The following is a 14,999-nucleotide window of genomic DNA, read 5'->3' as shown; positions in this document are numbered from 1 at the left end:
TAATATTAGGCAGGTGACCGAGATTATCGACCGGACTGAAAGAGGTGGCCGAGGTGTGTGAGTGCTCTTTCAAAATAAAAGCAAGATGCAGGTCTGTAAAATCAGGTTTAAAATTACTTTTATGTTTTTTGACGCATCTGACTTTTTTCCCCAAAATCTATTTCAGACAAAACTGCTTCCAGCTGTGTGTTTGTGTCCCGTTGCTGTTTCAGTTCCTTTAACAAATGCGTTTTCTCACTTTGCTGAAGATGAACTCTGACTACAACTTTATCCAACACCTTTTCAGATGAACTGACACCGCCTGCGGGCCGGGCTTCATCACCCGCTGTCAGTGTTGGACCTCTGAAAGCAGGAAGTCTGAAACCAGAAGAGTGGACGCTCCCTCAGTCATTTTCTCTTGCGGTGGACGTTATTCTGTTAATGAATATAAGGCAGGCTGTATAGGTATTGTGACATCATACATCTGGAGTCTCTCCACCCCCCCCCCCCCCCCCTGAAACTCTGATCACAACAGATGGTGTCACACAGGTCAACAACCTTCACTGCGTGTTTATTGAACTAAAACCTGCGAGTGAGGAAACGAGACATTAATTATTGAACCACTAGTGGGCGCAGTCGAGCACTAATGAAGTCTGCAGCTGGAACAGAGAACTTTCAACCTCTTGATGAGTCACAGTCGTTATATTTTAATGAGTCCTGACGTGACTTTTGTCATCTGTGGTTTCAGACTTTTGGACCTCTGCTGACAGATGGCTCAGGTGTAGAAAAGATGCAACTGCCTGAACAGCGGCGGTGATGCACTGAGGTGACGCAGGAAATACTGGAAATAACCGGACTGGTAGCAGAGCACAAAGACGAGCTCTGCCAAAACATACAGACAGGATCGTCACATTTAGTCCTACAACAAACTACAGGACAAACAGACATGCTGGCGTCCTGGTGGTGCAGGAGGTAAACTCAGGGGAGAACCACCACAGTATGGACAGTTCTTCCTCAGGGGAACATGAATGTCTGTAAAATTCAGTCCTAATTTATCCAACACAGATTTCAGTGTGGATGACAGGATGTTGCCATGTTTAAAGACACGCTGTACTGTTCTTATAATATTTGCAGTAGTATCCTTATTTCTGGATGATGGAGTGGAGAAGGTGAGCAAACTGCCCTCAGGCTGTTGTTTCTCCGCTGTGAGTCACTTGGTTGGATTTATTTGGTTTAAATGTGTTGTGAATAAAGTCAAATATCAAATGGAAATACAGGAGCCTGAAGGTAAAAGCAGCTTTATTAGCTCACCTTGTGGCCACGATGAGGAGGAGCTGTAGGAACTCACAGTTTATTTCATTATTTTATTGGTTGTATTCCAAACCACACGTATGTTTACTCAAATTACTTCAAACGAAGAGAGACATAATAAACCTGGTGTCAGGTTCCCAGTGCACAGATAAAAACTGGCAACATCAGAGGGCTTTACGGCTTCAATTTGCACTCTGCCCCTCTGATGAGTTCATGTGACCCTTGAAACAAAGCTAAAAAAAGAAAAGAAAAAAGAAGATATGACTATAAACTGAGCTTTATAACAGCACATCCTTGACCTGGACATCAGCTGCAGCTCAAGTTCTGCACCTGCTGACGCTGTTTTCATTTCCAGCTTCAGCTCGTCCTCTTTGGGTCATGCTGCATTGGAAGATGCACTTCTGGCACTAATCGAGCTCCCAGTTGAGGTTGTGAGGTTGTGACCACCGTTATTGTATCACCGCAAAACGTGAAATAGCCACGCTTTGGCCTGTGTAGGTGTGAAAGTTACACGTTTTCCTGGATATGAAACCGACTGCGTGCGTAGAGCCGTGTGATTTACATGAAAATGAAACTTATAGCTACAATACAAGGTTGGGGTTTGAGAGGAAAAAAAAAAACACGGGTTAGGAAACGAAAAACAAGTCAAGAAAAACGTTACACTTCCTGGATTCAAATCTCATCGTCCCGTATGGCAGTCTGTGACTAACACCACCGAAAAATGTCCTTTGGGACATTGGTCACACGATACTGCGTTACATGATATTTACGTGCGTTTAAGTTTCACGCTTTCAAAACGTGTAACTTTCACGTCTAAACAAGCCAAAGCGTAGCTACTTCACGTTTTGCTGCGGTGGACCGGCGTGTCTATTTCACCCTTTGCTGTAATACTGGTTTGGTTGTAGAGATGATGCAGAAGCACGGTTTCCTTCCTGCAGAGCGTGGACACTAAACAGGACCGGCAGCAGTACGGCTGCACAGGAGAACCAAACTCTGAGACATTTCACACTTCTCAGTTTAGTGTCGATGTGTTCGGCCCGACTTGAACTGAATTGTACCACACAGGCTGTTATTTTCCTGAACATCAGAATGATCTGAATGAACTGATGCTATTAACCATGTATGGGATGCATTTTTATTTGCTTAGAAATTCTTGTTTCACAGAGTTTTAAGGAATGTTTTTATTGGCCGGTGTATATGAGTCATGTCTCAGTAATCAAGGTGGTCGAGAAGCAAACAAAGAGCCATCTGCAGAGAGCTGATTACTTCCTGGAAGCAGCGCGCTCGCGCTGCGTTTCCCGTTCACTGGGAGTCTGGCTGGTCTGAAGATCTGAGGCAGCTAATTGGCTGGACACAAACACACGAGGAGATGTGTGTGTGTGTGTGTGTGTGTGTGTGTGTGTGTGTGTGTGTGTGTGTGTGTGTGTGTGTGTGTGTGTGTGTGTGTGTGTGTGTGTGTGTGTGTGTGTGTGTGTGTGTGTTGGAGGGGTGCTGTGGGGGGTTGTCACAGGTGATAAAAAATAACCAACAGCATCATTTTGCTTTTATTTAACATTTAGATTGTGCATTAAGCTTTAAACAGCTCTGTTGGGCGGGGGGGTCTGATTTGATTGACAGGCCTAAAGTGAGGTTTCCAGTATAGGTGGGCGGGGCATAGTGTCCACACCTCCCTACTCCCCATCTCGTCCAAATATGGTCACTTCTGGCTCCAAAAAAAACCAAGATGGTGACAGTTGAAATGACTCTCAAACCTCCAACTGATAACAAGACATGTTTTTGCTGATATTATAATACATATTTATATATATTATATAATTATTATATTTTATTATAACACTGCTGTTCACTTTTACCTTTGAGACTTTCTAGTGTTTTTGTATTTCACAGGTTTTCGTTGTGGTCAGTAGTCACTCATCCTTCATGTCTGTCTCTGTTGTATGTATGTCATGTATTATGTGTGGAAAACAAAAGGAAAGCTTGATGACTATATTCATAAAGCACAAAACACTCAATCTGTTTATTGATTAGTTGATCAGGTGGAAATTAATTCGCAACATTTGTGATTATCGATTGTTTAAATCTTTAATTATTGCAAAATATTTGCATGTCCAGGTTTCTGAAATGTGAAATTGCAGACTTTATACACCTGAGGGAGCGGAGACGATCGAACACAGAACCGAGACCTGAAACGAGACACAAGGTGAGTTTCAAAATAAAATAGGAAACAGACATGAAAATAACAGAAGAGCAACTTAACTACAGGGATGAACAGTGACAGGATCATTGGTCAGTGCAGCCAGACAAATAATTCAGACAACAACAGCAAAGCATTATTAAATCAGCTGATAGCTGAAACCTGACTGCATCACAGGCCTGTCAATCAAACAGACACGCCCCCAAAAACACATCTTTTGGAAGTTTATTTTCTAATTCATGACGGATTATTTTCAGATGGACCTCCAGAAAACTAATAAGAAGGAGCGACTCTATCGAATGACACCATGATGGCTTAGAGAGCCTGTTGGAGCCCAGCCCCTTGTGGCCCTCCGCGGTATTGCAGTTTAAGGTTAACCTGTTAACGAAGGCGCTGAAATGAAAAGCGAGACGTTCACACAGGCAGCGTGTCCGCGGCCTCGCGTACAGCAGCGATGCACTGAGGAGTCCAGTTTCAGTCACTACAGCAAATCGGTGGAAAATGTTTTGGTACATTTCACAAGGTTGTTTTTTTTTCTAACCCCCCTGAGGGTGCTTTTCTCTTCTACTTTAAACAAAACTTTGCTCCAAACATCAAACATGGTTTCTCTGAACTCCTCAGTGGAGCTCATGTCGTTCCATTATCTGTTCTGTCCGGTGCAGTCAGTGTTGTTTTCCAGTGACTTGTCTTGTCTTGAAATAACATTCCCATGTTGAAGGAAATGATTTAGAGATCTGAAGTACTTCACTCTCAATGATGAGACCAAGTTGTATGTTTATATGTATGTAACCACACACAGCTGTTTACCGTGTGTGGTGTTTAGTCTGCATGTGGCCGGCCCTGTTTGGACTCCCGTGAACCCGAGCCGTGTGTTGCTATGCGTGTTGTCTTTGTTGTGGGTGTGCTGGCGGAGTTGATGCAGATGACTCAGAGGGAAAGCGCTCGCTGATTCTCTGGGAAACACATCAGCGCAGAGGTGAGTGCAGGAAGCCTTCAACACGCCGCCGTTGCCATGGAAACCGAACTCCTGCAGGACTCGTATTTCATTTCAGTTCAGAGGGTTTGGACGGCCGGACGGATCAGCTGATGGGAAGCTGGATCCATCCATCCACCCATCATCCATCTTCCATTCATCCATCATCCATTCATCCATCCATCATCCATCCATCCATCATCCGTCATCCTTCATCCATCCTTCCATCCATCATCCATTCATCCATCCATCCATCATCCGTCATCCTTCATCCATCCATCCATCCATCCTTCCATCCATCCATCCATCCTTCCATCCATCATCCTTCCATCCATCCATCATCCATCTATCCATCATCCATCCATCCATCATCCATTCATCCATCCATCCATCCATCATCCATCCATCCATCCATCCATCCATCCATCCATCCATCCATCCATCCTTCCATCCATCCATCTATCCTTCCATCCATCCATCTATCCATCCATCCATCATCCTTCCATCCATCCATCCATCCATCATCCTTCCATCCATCCATCCATCATCTGTCCATCCATCCCATCAATCTTCCATCCATCCATCCATCTATCCATCCATCCATCATCCTTCCATCCATCCATCATCCTTCCATCCATCCATCATCCTTCCATCCATCCATCATCCTTCCATCCATCCATCCATCATCCTTCCATCCATCCATCATCTGTCCATCCATCCCATCAATCTTCCATCCATCCATCCATCATCCATCCATCCTTCCGTCCATCATCCATCTATCGTCCATCCATCCGTCCGTCCGTCCATCATCAGTCTATCTGTCGTCCGTCCATCCATTTTTTTTTTCTTGTAAAGACAACAAGTAAATCTGCCACCATGTGTATCGATATATTTCTAACATGACCAGAATGAAGCTTTGTTAAGCTGAAGTCCCACACCTCAGTTTGAGTCCTGGTTCTGGTTCTCCCCTGTGGAACATCTGGTTCTCCCCTGTGGAACATCTGGTTCTCCCCTGTGGAACATCTGGTTCTCCCCTATGGAACATCTGGTTCTCTACTGTGGAACATCTGTCCCCGAGTCTTCCATAACGACTGCTGCTGTATTCAGTTTGAACAGGTACATGTATAACCAGAGGATTGCTGGATTCATGAATGTGGACTGATATGTATGTTATTGTAGTTTTGGACTGGCTTATGTTCAGTCACTCCTGAACTTCACTGCCATCTACTGGACTTCAGGGTGTATGACATTCAGACTAAACGCTCTCTCAGGTTCATGGAGGATCTTCGCCTACAGTTTATACTTTGGCTGAATGATCTGAAAATGTTCCGTCAGTCATACAATCATTTATTTGTTTTTTGAGTAAACTAACTGATGGAGGTGTGTCGGTGTTGCTCCACCTTTCCTTTTGTGTGTTAAAGAGGCTCAGCGGAGTTTTATTGTGAGCACACTTCAAGTTCTCTTTACATTGTGTTAATCATTAAAAACACATTGACGTTTATAAAAAGAGGATTTATTTGCTCATTAAGTGTTTGAAAAGAGTTTTGAACTATTTCTAACTCCTGAATGTTTACTTGTCACAAACTGCCTCGAGGAATGTGACAAGAAGGGAGTCCACCGAAGACAGTCCCTGAAAACAAGTTGAACTTAATAAGAAAGGAAAATAACAGACGCCCAGAATGGAGTGTTGAAGAACAAACACAAAATGATGCCAAAGAAGGAAAGAAACAGACCGAACACAAGAGCCAGCGTTTATAACCTGGAAGGTGCAGGTGAACGGTGTCAGCTGACGACCCTCTCAGCCAATAGGAGGGAGGGGGGGGGGGTCACACAGCCAGTCATCTTCCTCTGCCCAACATGTCGGTCACAGAGCGGAGCTGTGTATTAATGCATGCGTGTCCTCGTGTGCAACAAACCGAGCAGCTGCACAGCACAGAGGCCAAAAAACTCAGCACACTTTACACAACGGTGATGAAATCCTGACAACGACGCAGACGTGAGAATCACGAAGTCGCTCATCAGCACGTTGTTCTGAAATGAATGTGTGTTCCGTGATAAACGGCTGATTTGGAGCAGCTGGCCCTTTAAGGATCCAGCAGGAGCATTTTAATCTATAACAGGTATTTGGAACCGTTACTGAGGAGAGACTTGGGGAAAAAAATAAAAAAAATAATGTACGATTCCACCACGAAAACACTGCAGTCTGCTGCCAAACCAGCAGGAAGCTCCGTTTAACTCGCAGGAGGGTTTTTATTAGCGTGCGTTTTGCAACGTGATTAACAAGAACAGCTGAGGACACCACACCAATAAAAAAGATTTCATCTTTCATAAATGCACGGTACAGAAGCCAAGACAGACTCGTTGTGTATCTGTCAGAGTCCCCTGAGGCCGAGCTGGGCGGATCTGAGGGACCCCCGGCAGGACCCCGCACCGCAGCTTTCATCGCAGAGGCCTCTTTTCATGGTGGAACGACTGGATTAAACCAATTCACTCAAACAGCAACGAGATCGATGTGGTTCTTTTCTGTTTATTTTTCTGCAAAGTAAAAATCTCTTTTCAAAGTGCATTAGTACAATATTAAGTTGGCACGCGGCCGGTGTCGTCTATCGACATCCTGCACGTCAGTCACCACAAACACAAGTCCACCTTTAACACAAGTCCACCGTAAATCTGTCCTCCGACTGAACGTCACCTGAAACTGTGCTACCTTCATCACTGCAGACATCAGCTCAGTCTGACACAAGGATGAAAAAAAGAAGCAGCTTGTTTTCAACAATCACTTCTTTTTTTCCTTTTTTTTTTTGCAATCAGTTCTAGCCCAAATGTTATTCTGGTGATTGTTATTGATCAGTCTACAGACATCAGGTGATGCGTTTTTAAAAAAGAGTTACTTTTTTGGGGACAATTTGGAAATAGTTTGCGTGATGCTGACAATACAAATTATTATTATTATTATTATTTTTTTTGTGATGACAAAAAAAACAACCAATAACATACATAGCATCATAATGAAAAACAAGGAAACAAAACAATTATTACACCCACATATGGAAGCTGAGAGTGGCCATGGTTACAGTTTACAAGCTGTATTACACTTACATTTATGTAAAAAATAAATGTGATGAATATCTCTTATGTCAAGAAAAACGAAAAAGTAAAAAAAGAGCTAAAGAAAGAAAAACTGAATTCTCATCACAGGTCGTCTCTAAATAAACAATCAAAGTAACGGGATCAAAAATCATTAAAAAAAAAAAGAAGGTTGAGTGCAAACAAAGCCGCTCTCCGTTTCCATACTGATGTCCTCTGATGTTCTGTGAACCAGTCTGAATGTTCACCACATCTTTCAAATACTCCTTAAAAAAAAACACAAAAAAAACAACTGGAGGAAACAACAAATGAGTTCGGTGTGACGGCGACTTTAAAGACATGAAAAATGGACTCAAAGGATGAAAACATCTCGGGACGTGTTTTCGTCTGAGGCCCATAAACCATCACGCACATCGATCATGGCTTTACGTTTCCCTTGGCTTTAACATACAACAATGTGCTTCACTTTTTTTTAAATTTATTATTATTTGGCAAAATGTCCATCAACCGTGAAGAAGAAAACCAGAAAGAAGCTGAAGAGGAGAGAAAGGCAACAGGAGTCGTTCAGAGGATCATCGGCCCGCGATCCTCCGACCCTTCACCACACCGACAGAGTTCATCGTCCGCACTTCGTGAAATGTTTAAACAAACGACGACACGCGAAACATCCTCGTTAACGGATTGATTTCACGGTAAGTAAAGCGCAGGTGTGACGTCGTCAACGCGCCCGAGTTCTCCTGATGTCATAATGTCTGCTGTGAAAGTTCCCGCCACAATTCAGATCTGTGATTCATGAGAAAAAAAAAAAATCTCACTCCTAGTTATAAAAAAAAAAAAAATCCACTGACAGCTTCATCTCATTACGAAGAATCCCACAACTCCACAAACACTCAGCGGAGTTGAGAGGAAACTCATAAAAAAATCGGGTTTTCTTTGCAGGTTTCCAGGAACGACAGAACTGAAGTGGACGAATGACTGGAGACAAAAACTAGACAGCGAGGACGATGTTACGCTACGAGAGGAATCCGTCTAGTGATGGAAGACACATTCACCGTGAGCAAATATATACAAAATACACTGAAATAAACAATGTGGTTTATGGCCATAATTCACCGTGTGCAAAGAATCATTCAAACACTGCATGAACGGAAGCTGAAGGAACTTCACACGCTTCAAATGAAATCAAAGGACTTAAAGACAAACATCGTTTAACGTCAGATTGAAGATCAGCTCGTCGGTTTCGTCTGAAGGAGCGATTCAAACTCCACTGGAGGAATTCTGCTCGTTAAAACGTGGCAGCTCCATGTAAGACATTTCCTCTTTTTCTGAGTGAAGACACCAAGATGCCACTAGAGGTCTCCGTTTCTGAGCTGAGCCTCCTGGACCAGCTGAGCCACAGCCGGGTCAGTCTAACAAAGTGTGTGTGTGGGGGGGGGGGTGTCAGTCTAACAGGGAGGAGGGGGTGTCAGTCCAACAGGGGGTGATGAACCTGACACACAGAGTCACTTCTGCAACAAACAAACCCATTTCCCAAAAGGTCAGAAGTTCCCTTTAAAGCAGTGAAATGGAAAGATGACGCATTTAACGGTGGTTACAAGCTGCTGTGTGTGTGTGTGTGTGTGTGTGTGTGTGTGTGTGTGTGTGTGTGTGTGTACCGTTAATGGACCTGTGGTGGATTCACAGGTCTGACTGTCTTCTTGAATGATTCATCCAACAAGCAGCCCGAAGAACGAAGTCCGTCTCCAACAGTAACCAACTCTCTGACCTGCTGACTGAATCGGACGCAAACATCAGGCTTCAACACTCTGAAACACATCTGGGGACACATCTGGGGGCACAACGTCCTGCAGGAGGAGTCTCCGAGAGCTCTTGTGTCTCCCTCTGGTTCACGTGATGAACTCCTGCCACTGACCGGACCGGGATCTGACAGGATCACTACATCTAGAGGTTCATTAAACCTCCATCTTACTTCTGTAGCTTTGGCCAATCTCAAGAGTTCAAATTAGACTTTGCTCACCAAAGTAGTTACAAGATAAGTTAGGTTGTAAACTAGCCAGATTATCTCCCCTAGTTTTATCTGAGGTCAGACTCAGGTGAGCTGAAATGTTTGTATTTGAAATGTTCTGGTTCCGTCTCAAGCGGTTCTTCGTCCCGACTCTGGTCCCTTCGTCAGTATGTTTAAAAACAGGAGCCTCCAAACGGTAGATCCAAGAGATCTGCGGAAAAACAAAAGCTTGGAGACTCCTGTTTTAAAAGCAGCCTGATGATGTATCGAAGTTGGACTGAGGTTGGACTGACTGAGGTTGGACTGAGGTCGGACTGACTGAGGTTGGACTGAGGTTGGACTGACTGAGGTTGGACTGCGGTCGGTTTACTCTCTGGTTTGTGTGTTTGGAGATAAATTAGAATCATTTGAACAACAGACTAATTATGAAAATCTCGGACCGAGGTTGAAATTTCAACACAAATCTGAACAGACGTGTTGATGAAAATAAAATGCAGAATGACTGAACTGATCACTGCAGTGAACGGAGCACCTCTGTGATCCTTTACAGCCGACTACATTATTCAAGTGTGGGAAACTCAATCTTAACGGACCCACTCAATTGACTGGAATTTGAAGGGAAAAAAAATAAGGTTAACAAATTACGTTCATATCTGCTGGAATGTGATAAATCATAAAATACTGAATCATCTTCCACAGAACTATTCCTGTCAGGTGATTGGCTGTGAGGACGCAGGTTCACTGTGTTGTTATGGGGAAGAAGTGATGAGGTAATCACCAGAGAATCAAACTCTCATATCTATCAATGAGCTTTGGTCCTTCATGGAGTCATGAATTCAAAATGGAAAAACATTCGGTTCTGACGAAGCACGTCGAGTCCATTAAGACTTCACTTCTTGAAACAGTGACATCAAACTGACATTTTTTTAAGGTTTCAGTTTGAATAAAATAAAATTAAATAAACCTTCAGCTGACATCTGTTGAACTATGGAAGCATCCCGATTGGTCGAGCCGCCTTGGAACCATCATCTTACTCAACGTTTGGCACAAATAGGACGAGTTCATGACTGAACCCTTTAAAGAAAGGAGCAGGAAGTGGAGCAGGAAGTGGAGCAGAAACACGTCAGACTGCTTTATGCGCCGGGTCAGATCGGTCCGCTCCTCCTTCCTGCCGATGCGATGGCAGCACCGGCTGGTCCTGTCGCCGTGGTAACGTCCTGTTCATCGAGGGGCCCGGGAGCCTCTCGGTGCCTCACACCCCGGAGTCGGAGTACATGCCGTTGATCAGGTAGTCCACCTGCGTGTAGTCTTTCCTCCGGTAGCTCTCGTAGGCCTGCGTGACGAACACGCCCACCGTGACGAAGAAGAAGAGTAGGCCGAAGAGCAGGACGGCCAGCAGGGACGCCGTGTCCGCCAGCTGCCGGGTCAGAGCCGACCCCGCCGCCTCCAACCCGGCAGCCTGGGTGGCTGAGGCCGGAGCCTCGCTGTGGCTGGCAGAGGGGACGGTGACGGTACCGGTACCAGTACCGGGTACGGAAGCAGGCGTCTGAACGGGAGGCGTCCTGGTGCTCGCTGACTGTGATGGAGGCGGTTTTGGAGCTGTGGGTGGAGGGATGCTGGTTGTTGCATTAGTTGGAAGTTGTGGGGCTGCTGCTGTTGTTGTTGATGCTGTGGTTGTAGTACCTCTTGTTGTTGGTGGTGGTGTGGTTGTAGTAGCTATTGTTGTTGTTGTTGGTGTGGTTGTAGTAGCTATTGTTGTTGGTGGTGGTGTGGTTGTAGTAGCTATTGTTGTTGTTGGTGGTGGTGTGGTTGTAGTAGCTATTGTTGTTGTTGGTGGTGTGGTTGTAGTAGCTATTGTTGTTGTTGGTGGTGTGTGGTTGTAGTAGCTATTGTTGTTGTTGGTGGTGGTGTGGTTGTAGTAGCTATTGTTGTTGTTGTGGTTGTAGTAGCTATTGTTGTTGTTGTTGCTGTGACAGTAACGGTTGTGGTAGCTGTTGGAGGTCGTGGGGCGGCTGTTAGAGTTTTTATTGCTGTAGATGATGGTGGTGTTGTGTTTGTTATCGTTGTTGTTGGTGTTGTCCCCGGTACAGCGACTGCGTCCTCTCCGTGCTCGGCGGTACTGGTGCTGGTGATGGATCCAGGATGGGCAGAGCCCGGCGTGGTCGAAGGAGGCTGGCGGTCGGGTGATCCTGACTGCTGATTGGACGGCGGTTGTTTGGATGGAGTTTCAGCAGTGTGGTTGACGGTTGAAGACGAGTTTCCTTTAAAGGTGGAGTCAATCAGTACATCCAAGACGGATGGTTCTGCTGTCACACGGCCGAAATGGATCTCTGACAAACCCTCCGTTGCTGCATCTCTGCTGACAGAACCTTCAGCACCTAAACAATAACAGAACAAAAGGTCCAAATTCATGGAAGATAAAAACAGATTCATTGGTGTTACAAACTGAAAGTTTTTCTCCTGATGTCCACAAGGAGGCGCCGAGTCGAAGTTCCTCCCACTTTAAAAACAGACAGCTGGACACTTAAACCAAATTTATCTGAACAAGAAAAATAATCTCATTTTCAGTCAACCTCTTCTCACATCAATTCAAAACCCCATTAGAAAAAAAACATCAAAACAGGAAGTGACGGGGTTGATGGGAAATGTGGTCTCCATGAGAATCAGTGTTTGTTTTGGTGCATACTGTGTGTTGAATTAATATCATTTAAAACACATTTTCACTCCTTGTTCTCACAGCAGATGCAGCTTATGTATTTTATATCACAAGTGTCATTTTTATGACTGAGGAATGTTTTTGCAACTGAGCCCCCTGATGTTTTTTTGAAGTTCAGACAATTAAAAAGTTAAGAACTTGAAATATTTCCAGCAGTTTTCTGTCATGTGCAGCATGTTTATTATCATAGGAAGTGGTTACGTGGGACGATTTCTTTAATACGTAGTAGTTATAAAATAATTGGCCAATTTCTGTAATTTTCTTATGCATTACAATAAAAGAAAATAAATAAAATCACACTAAACTCAATTCTTAGAAAAGCTGCTAAAAAACTGGATCCCAGACATCGTGGAGGAAGCGGTAACAGTGTACATGTGTGTGAGGCTGCATTAAAACCTATTAAAAGATGAGCTAAAATGTATTAAAAAAACAAGAGTAGAGAATAAGCTTTAATGTTAATCTGGGAAGATTTAACCTGCTGCAATCCAACAATGAATTATAAATAAAACTTGGTGTACCATGAGGTGTCAGCAGCAGGACGATTAACCCTTTAAATACTGGAAATATTACTACAGTTAAAAAGTTTACCAGGTACCAATTTTCCATTTGCAGTTACCTGCTGTGGCGTTGAGCTGGATGTCGGGATCACCGGGAGCTCCTGGTTCATTGAGAGATACTGAGAAGGAGGAGGATGAGGAGGAGAGGATGAGGAGGAGCAGCAGGCAGAAGAGGTGGACACACACCCGAGGACTCAGCTGGAGCATCGAGGAGTTCAGGGACATGGTGGGCTGGGAGGGATAGAGACAGACACACACACACACACACACACACACTCACACACACACACACTCACACACACACACACTACCTTACACACTCACATGGAACTAGAGCTACACACACACACACACACACACACACACACACACACACACACACACACACACACACACACACACACACACACACACACACACACACGTATTATTATGATGAATGATTGAAGTCTTTCTCTGTTCATTTTATGCCACTATTAATCTACAGGTCTAACCAAAGTTTAATAACACATCATTAAACATACAAACAGGGATTTTATTACAATCAGGAACAAAAACTGGATGAAAAGTCTCTGTAATATCCACATAAAATATCCACATATAAGATGCCTCCAAACTTCACCAGAAACTACGACAAACTGCATCCAGCTTTTTACCACAAGAGAAGAAGAGTTTGTCTACAGGCTAACAGAGAGGAGAAGAAGAGTTTGTCCAGAGGCTGATAGAGGAGAAGAAGAGTTTGTCCAGAGGCTGATAGAGGAGAAGAAGAATTTGTCCAGAGGCTGATAGAGGAGAAGAAGAGTTTGTCTACAGGCTAACAGAGAGGAGAAGAAGAGTTTGTCTACAGGCTAACAGAGAGGAGAAGAAGAGTTTGTCTACAGGCTGATAGAGGAGAAGAAGAGTTTGTCCAGAGGCTGATAGAGGAGAAGAAGAGTTTGTCTACAGGCTGATAGAGGAGAAGAAGAATTTGTCCAGAGGCTGATAGAGGAGAAGAAGAGTTTGTCTACAGGCTAACAGAGAGGAGAAGAAGAGTTTGTCTACAGGCTGATAGAGGAGAAGAAGAGTTTGTCTACAGGCTGATAGAGGAGAAGAAGAGTTTGTCTACAGGCTGATAGAGAGGAGAAGAAGAGTTTGTCCAGAGGCTGATAGAGGAGAAGAAGAGTTTGTCTACAGGCTAACAGAGAGGAGAAGAAGAGTTTGTCTACAGGCTGATAGAGGAGAAGAAGAATTTGTCCAGAGGCTGATAGAGGAGAAGAAGAGTTTGTCCAGAGGCTGATAGAGGAGAAGAAGAATTTGTCCAGAGGCTGATAGAGGAGAAGAAGAGTTTGTCTACAGGCTAACAGAGAGGAGAAGAAGAGTTTGTCTACAGGCTAACAGAGAGGAGAAGAAGAGTTTGTCTACAGGCTGATAGAGGAGAAGAAGAGTTTGTCCAGAGGCTGATAGAGGAGAAGAAGAGTTTGTCTACAGGCTGATAGAGGAGAAGAAGAATTTGTCCAGAGGCTGATAGAGGAGAAGAAGAGTTTGTCTACAGGCTAACAGAGAGGAGAAGAAGAGTTTGTCTACAGGCTAACAGAGAGGAGAAGAAGAGTTTGTCTACAGGCTGATAGAGGAGAAGAAGAGTTTGTCTACAGGCTGATAGAGGAGAAGAAGAGTTTGTCTACAGGCTGATAGAGGAGAAGAAGAGTTTGTCTACAGGCTGATAGAGAGGAGAAGAAGAGTTTGTCTACAGGCTGATAGAGAGGAGAAGAAGAGTTTGTCCACAGGCTGATAGAGGAGAAGAAGAGTTTGTCTACAGGCTAACAGAGAGGAGAAGAAGAGTTTGTCCACAGGCTGATAGAGGAGAAGAAGAGTTTGTCTACAGGCTAACAGAGAGGAGTGACTGCCACCTAGTGTCAGTTCTGTGGAAGCAGCACACTCAGTCCCTCGTTTCTTTCATCTAAAAAGCCCTCAAACCTTTTCCAAAGTGTATAATTTCACATAAATACAAAGAAATCTGTTATTAATTTCATTTAACATCCAGGTTACTGGAGCTTCTTGATGTAAACAGGAAATAAACAGTTCAACAATGATCATTTCACATCTGCTGCAGTCAGAACAAAGTTAAAAGCATCAAAGTGACGTGAACTCTTCTCCTGGTTTTAGTGAACAGTGACTTCTGATTTCTGGCTGACAGGATG

At 44.0% G+C, this 14,999-nt stretch overlaps 1 protein-coding gene across 1 annotated transcript; it reads right to left on the bottom strand.

The window, feature by feature from the left end:
- Window positions 1-347: 347 nt before the first annotated feature.
- cunh11orf24 (chromosome unknown C11orf24 homolog) lies at window positions 348-13,047 on the bottom strand. Its single transcript, XM_069719628.1, has 3 exons — window positions 12,882-13,047; window positions 10,623-11,763; window positions 348-357 (listed from the first exon to the last, which is right to left on the bottom strand). Exons 1-2 carry the CDS (start codon window positions 13,045-13,047, stop codon window positions 10,802-10,804), a joined length of 1,128 nt encoding a protein of 375 aa, XP_069575729.1. The 3' UTR covers window positions 348-357; window positions 10,623-10,801.
- Window positions 13,048-14,999: the final 1,952 nt, after the last annotated feature.

The sequence above is a fragment of the Brachyistius frenatus genome, unplaced genomic scaffold (assembly GCF_029030835.1).
Source record: "Brachyistius frenatus isolate BFR_SWC_R1_liver_20210118 unplaced genomic scaffold, ASM2903083v1 Contig_219, whole genome shotgun sequence".
NCBI classification, from domain to species: Eukaryota; Metazoa; Chordata; class Actinopteri; family Embiotocidae; genus Brachyistius; species Brachyistius frenatus.
Note: the sequence above shows the minus strand (reverse complement) of the source record. Positions and strands in the feature narration are given on the sequence as shown.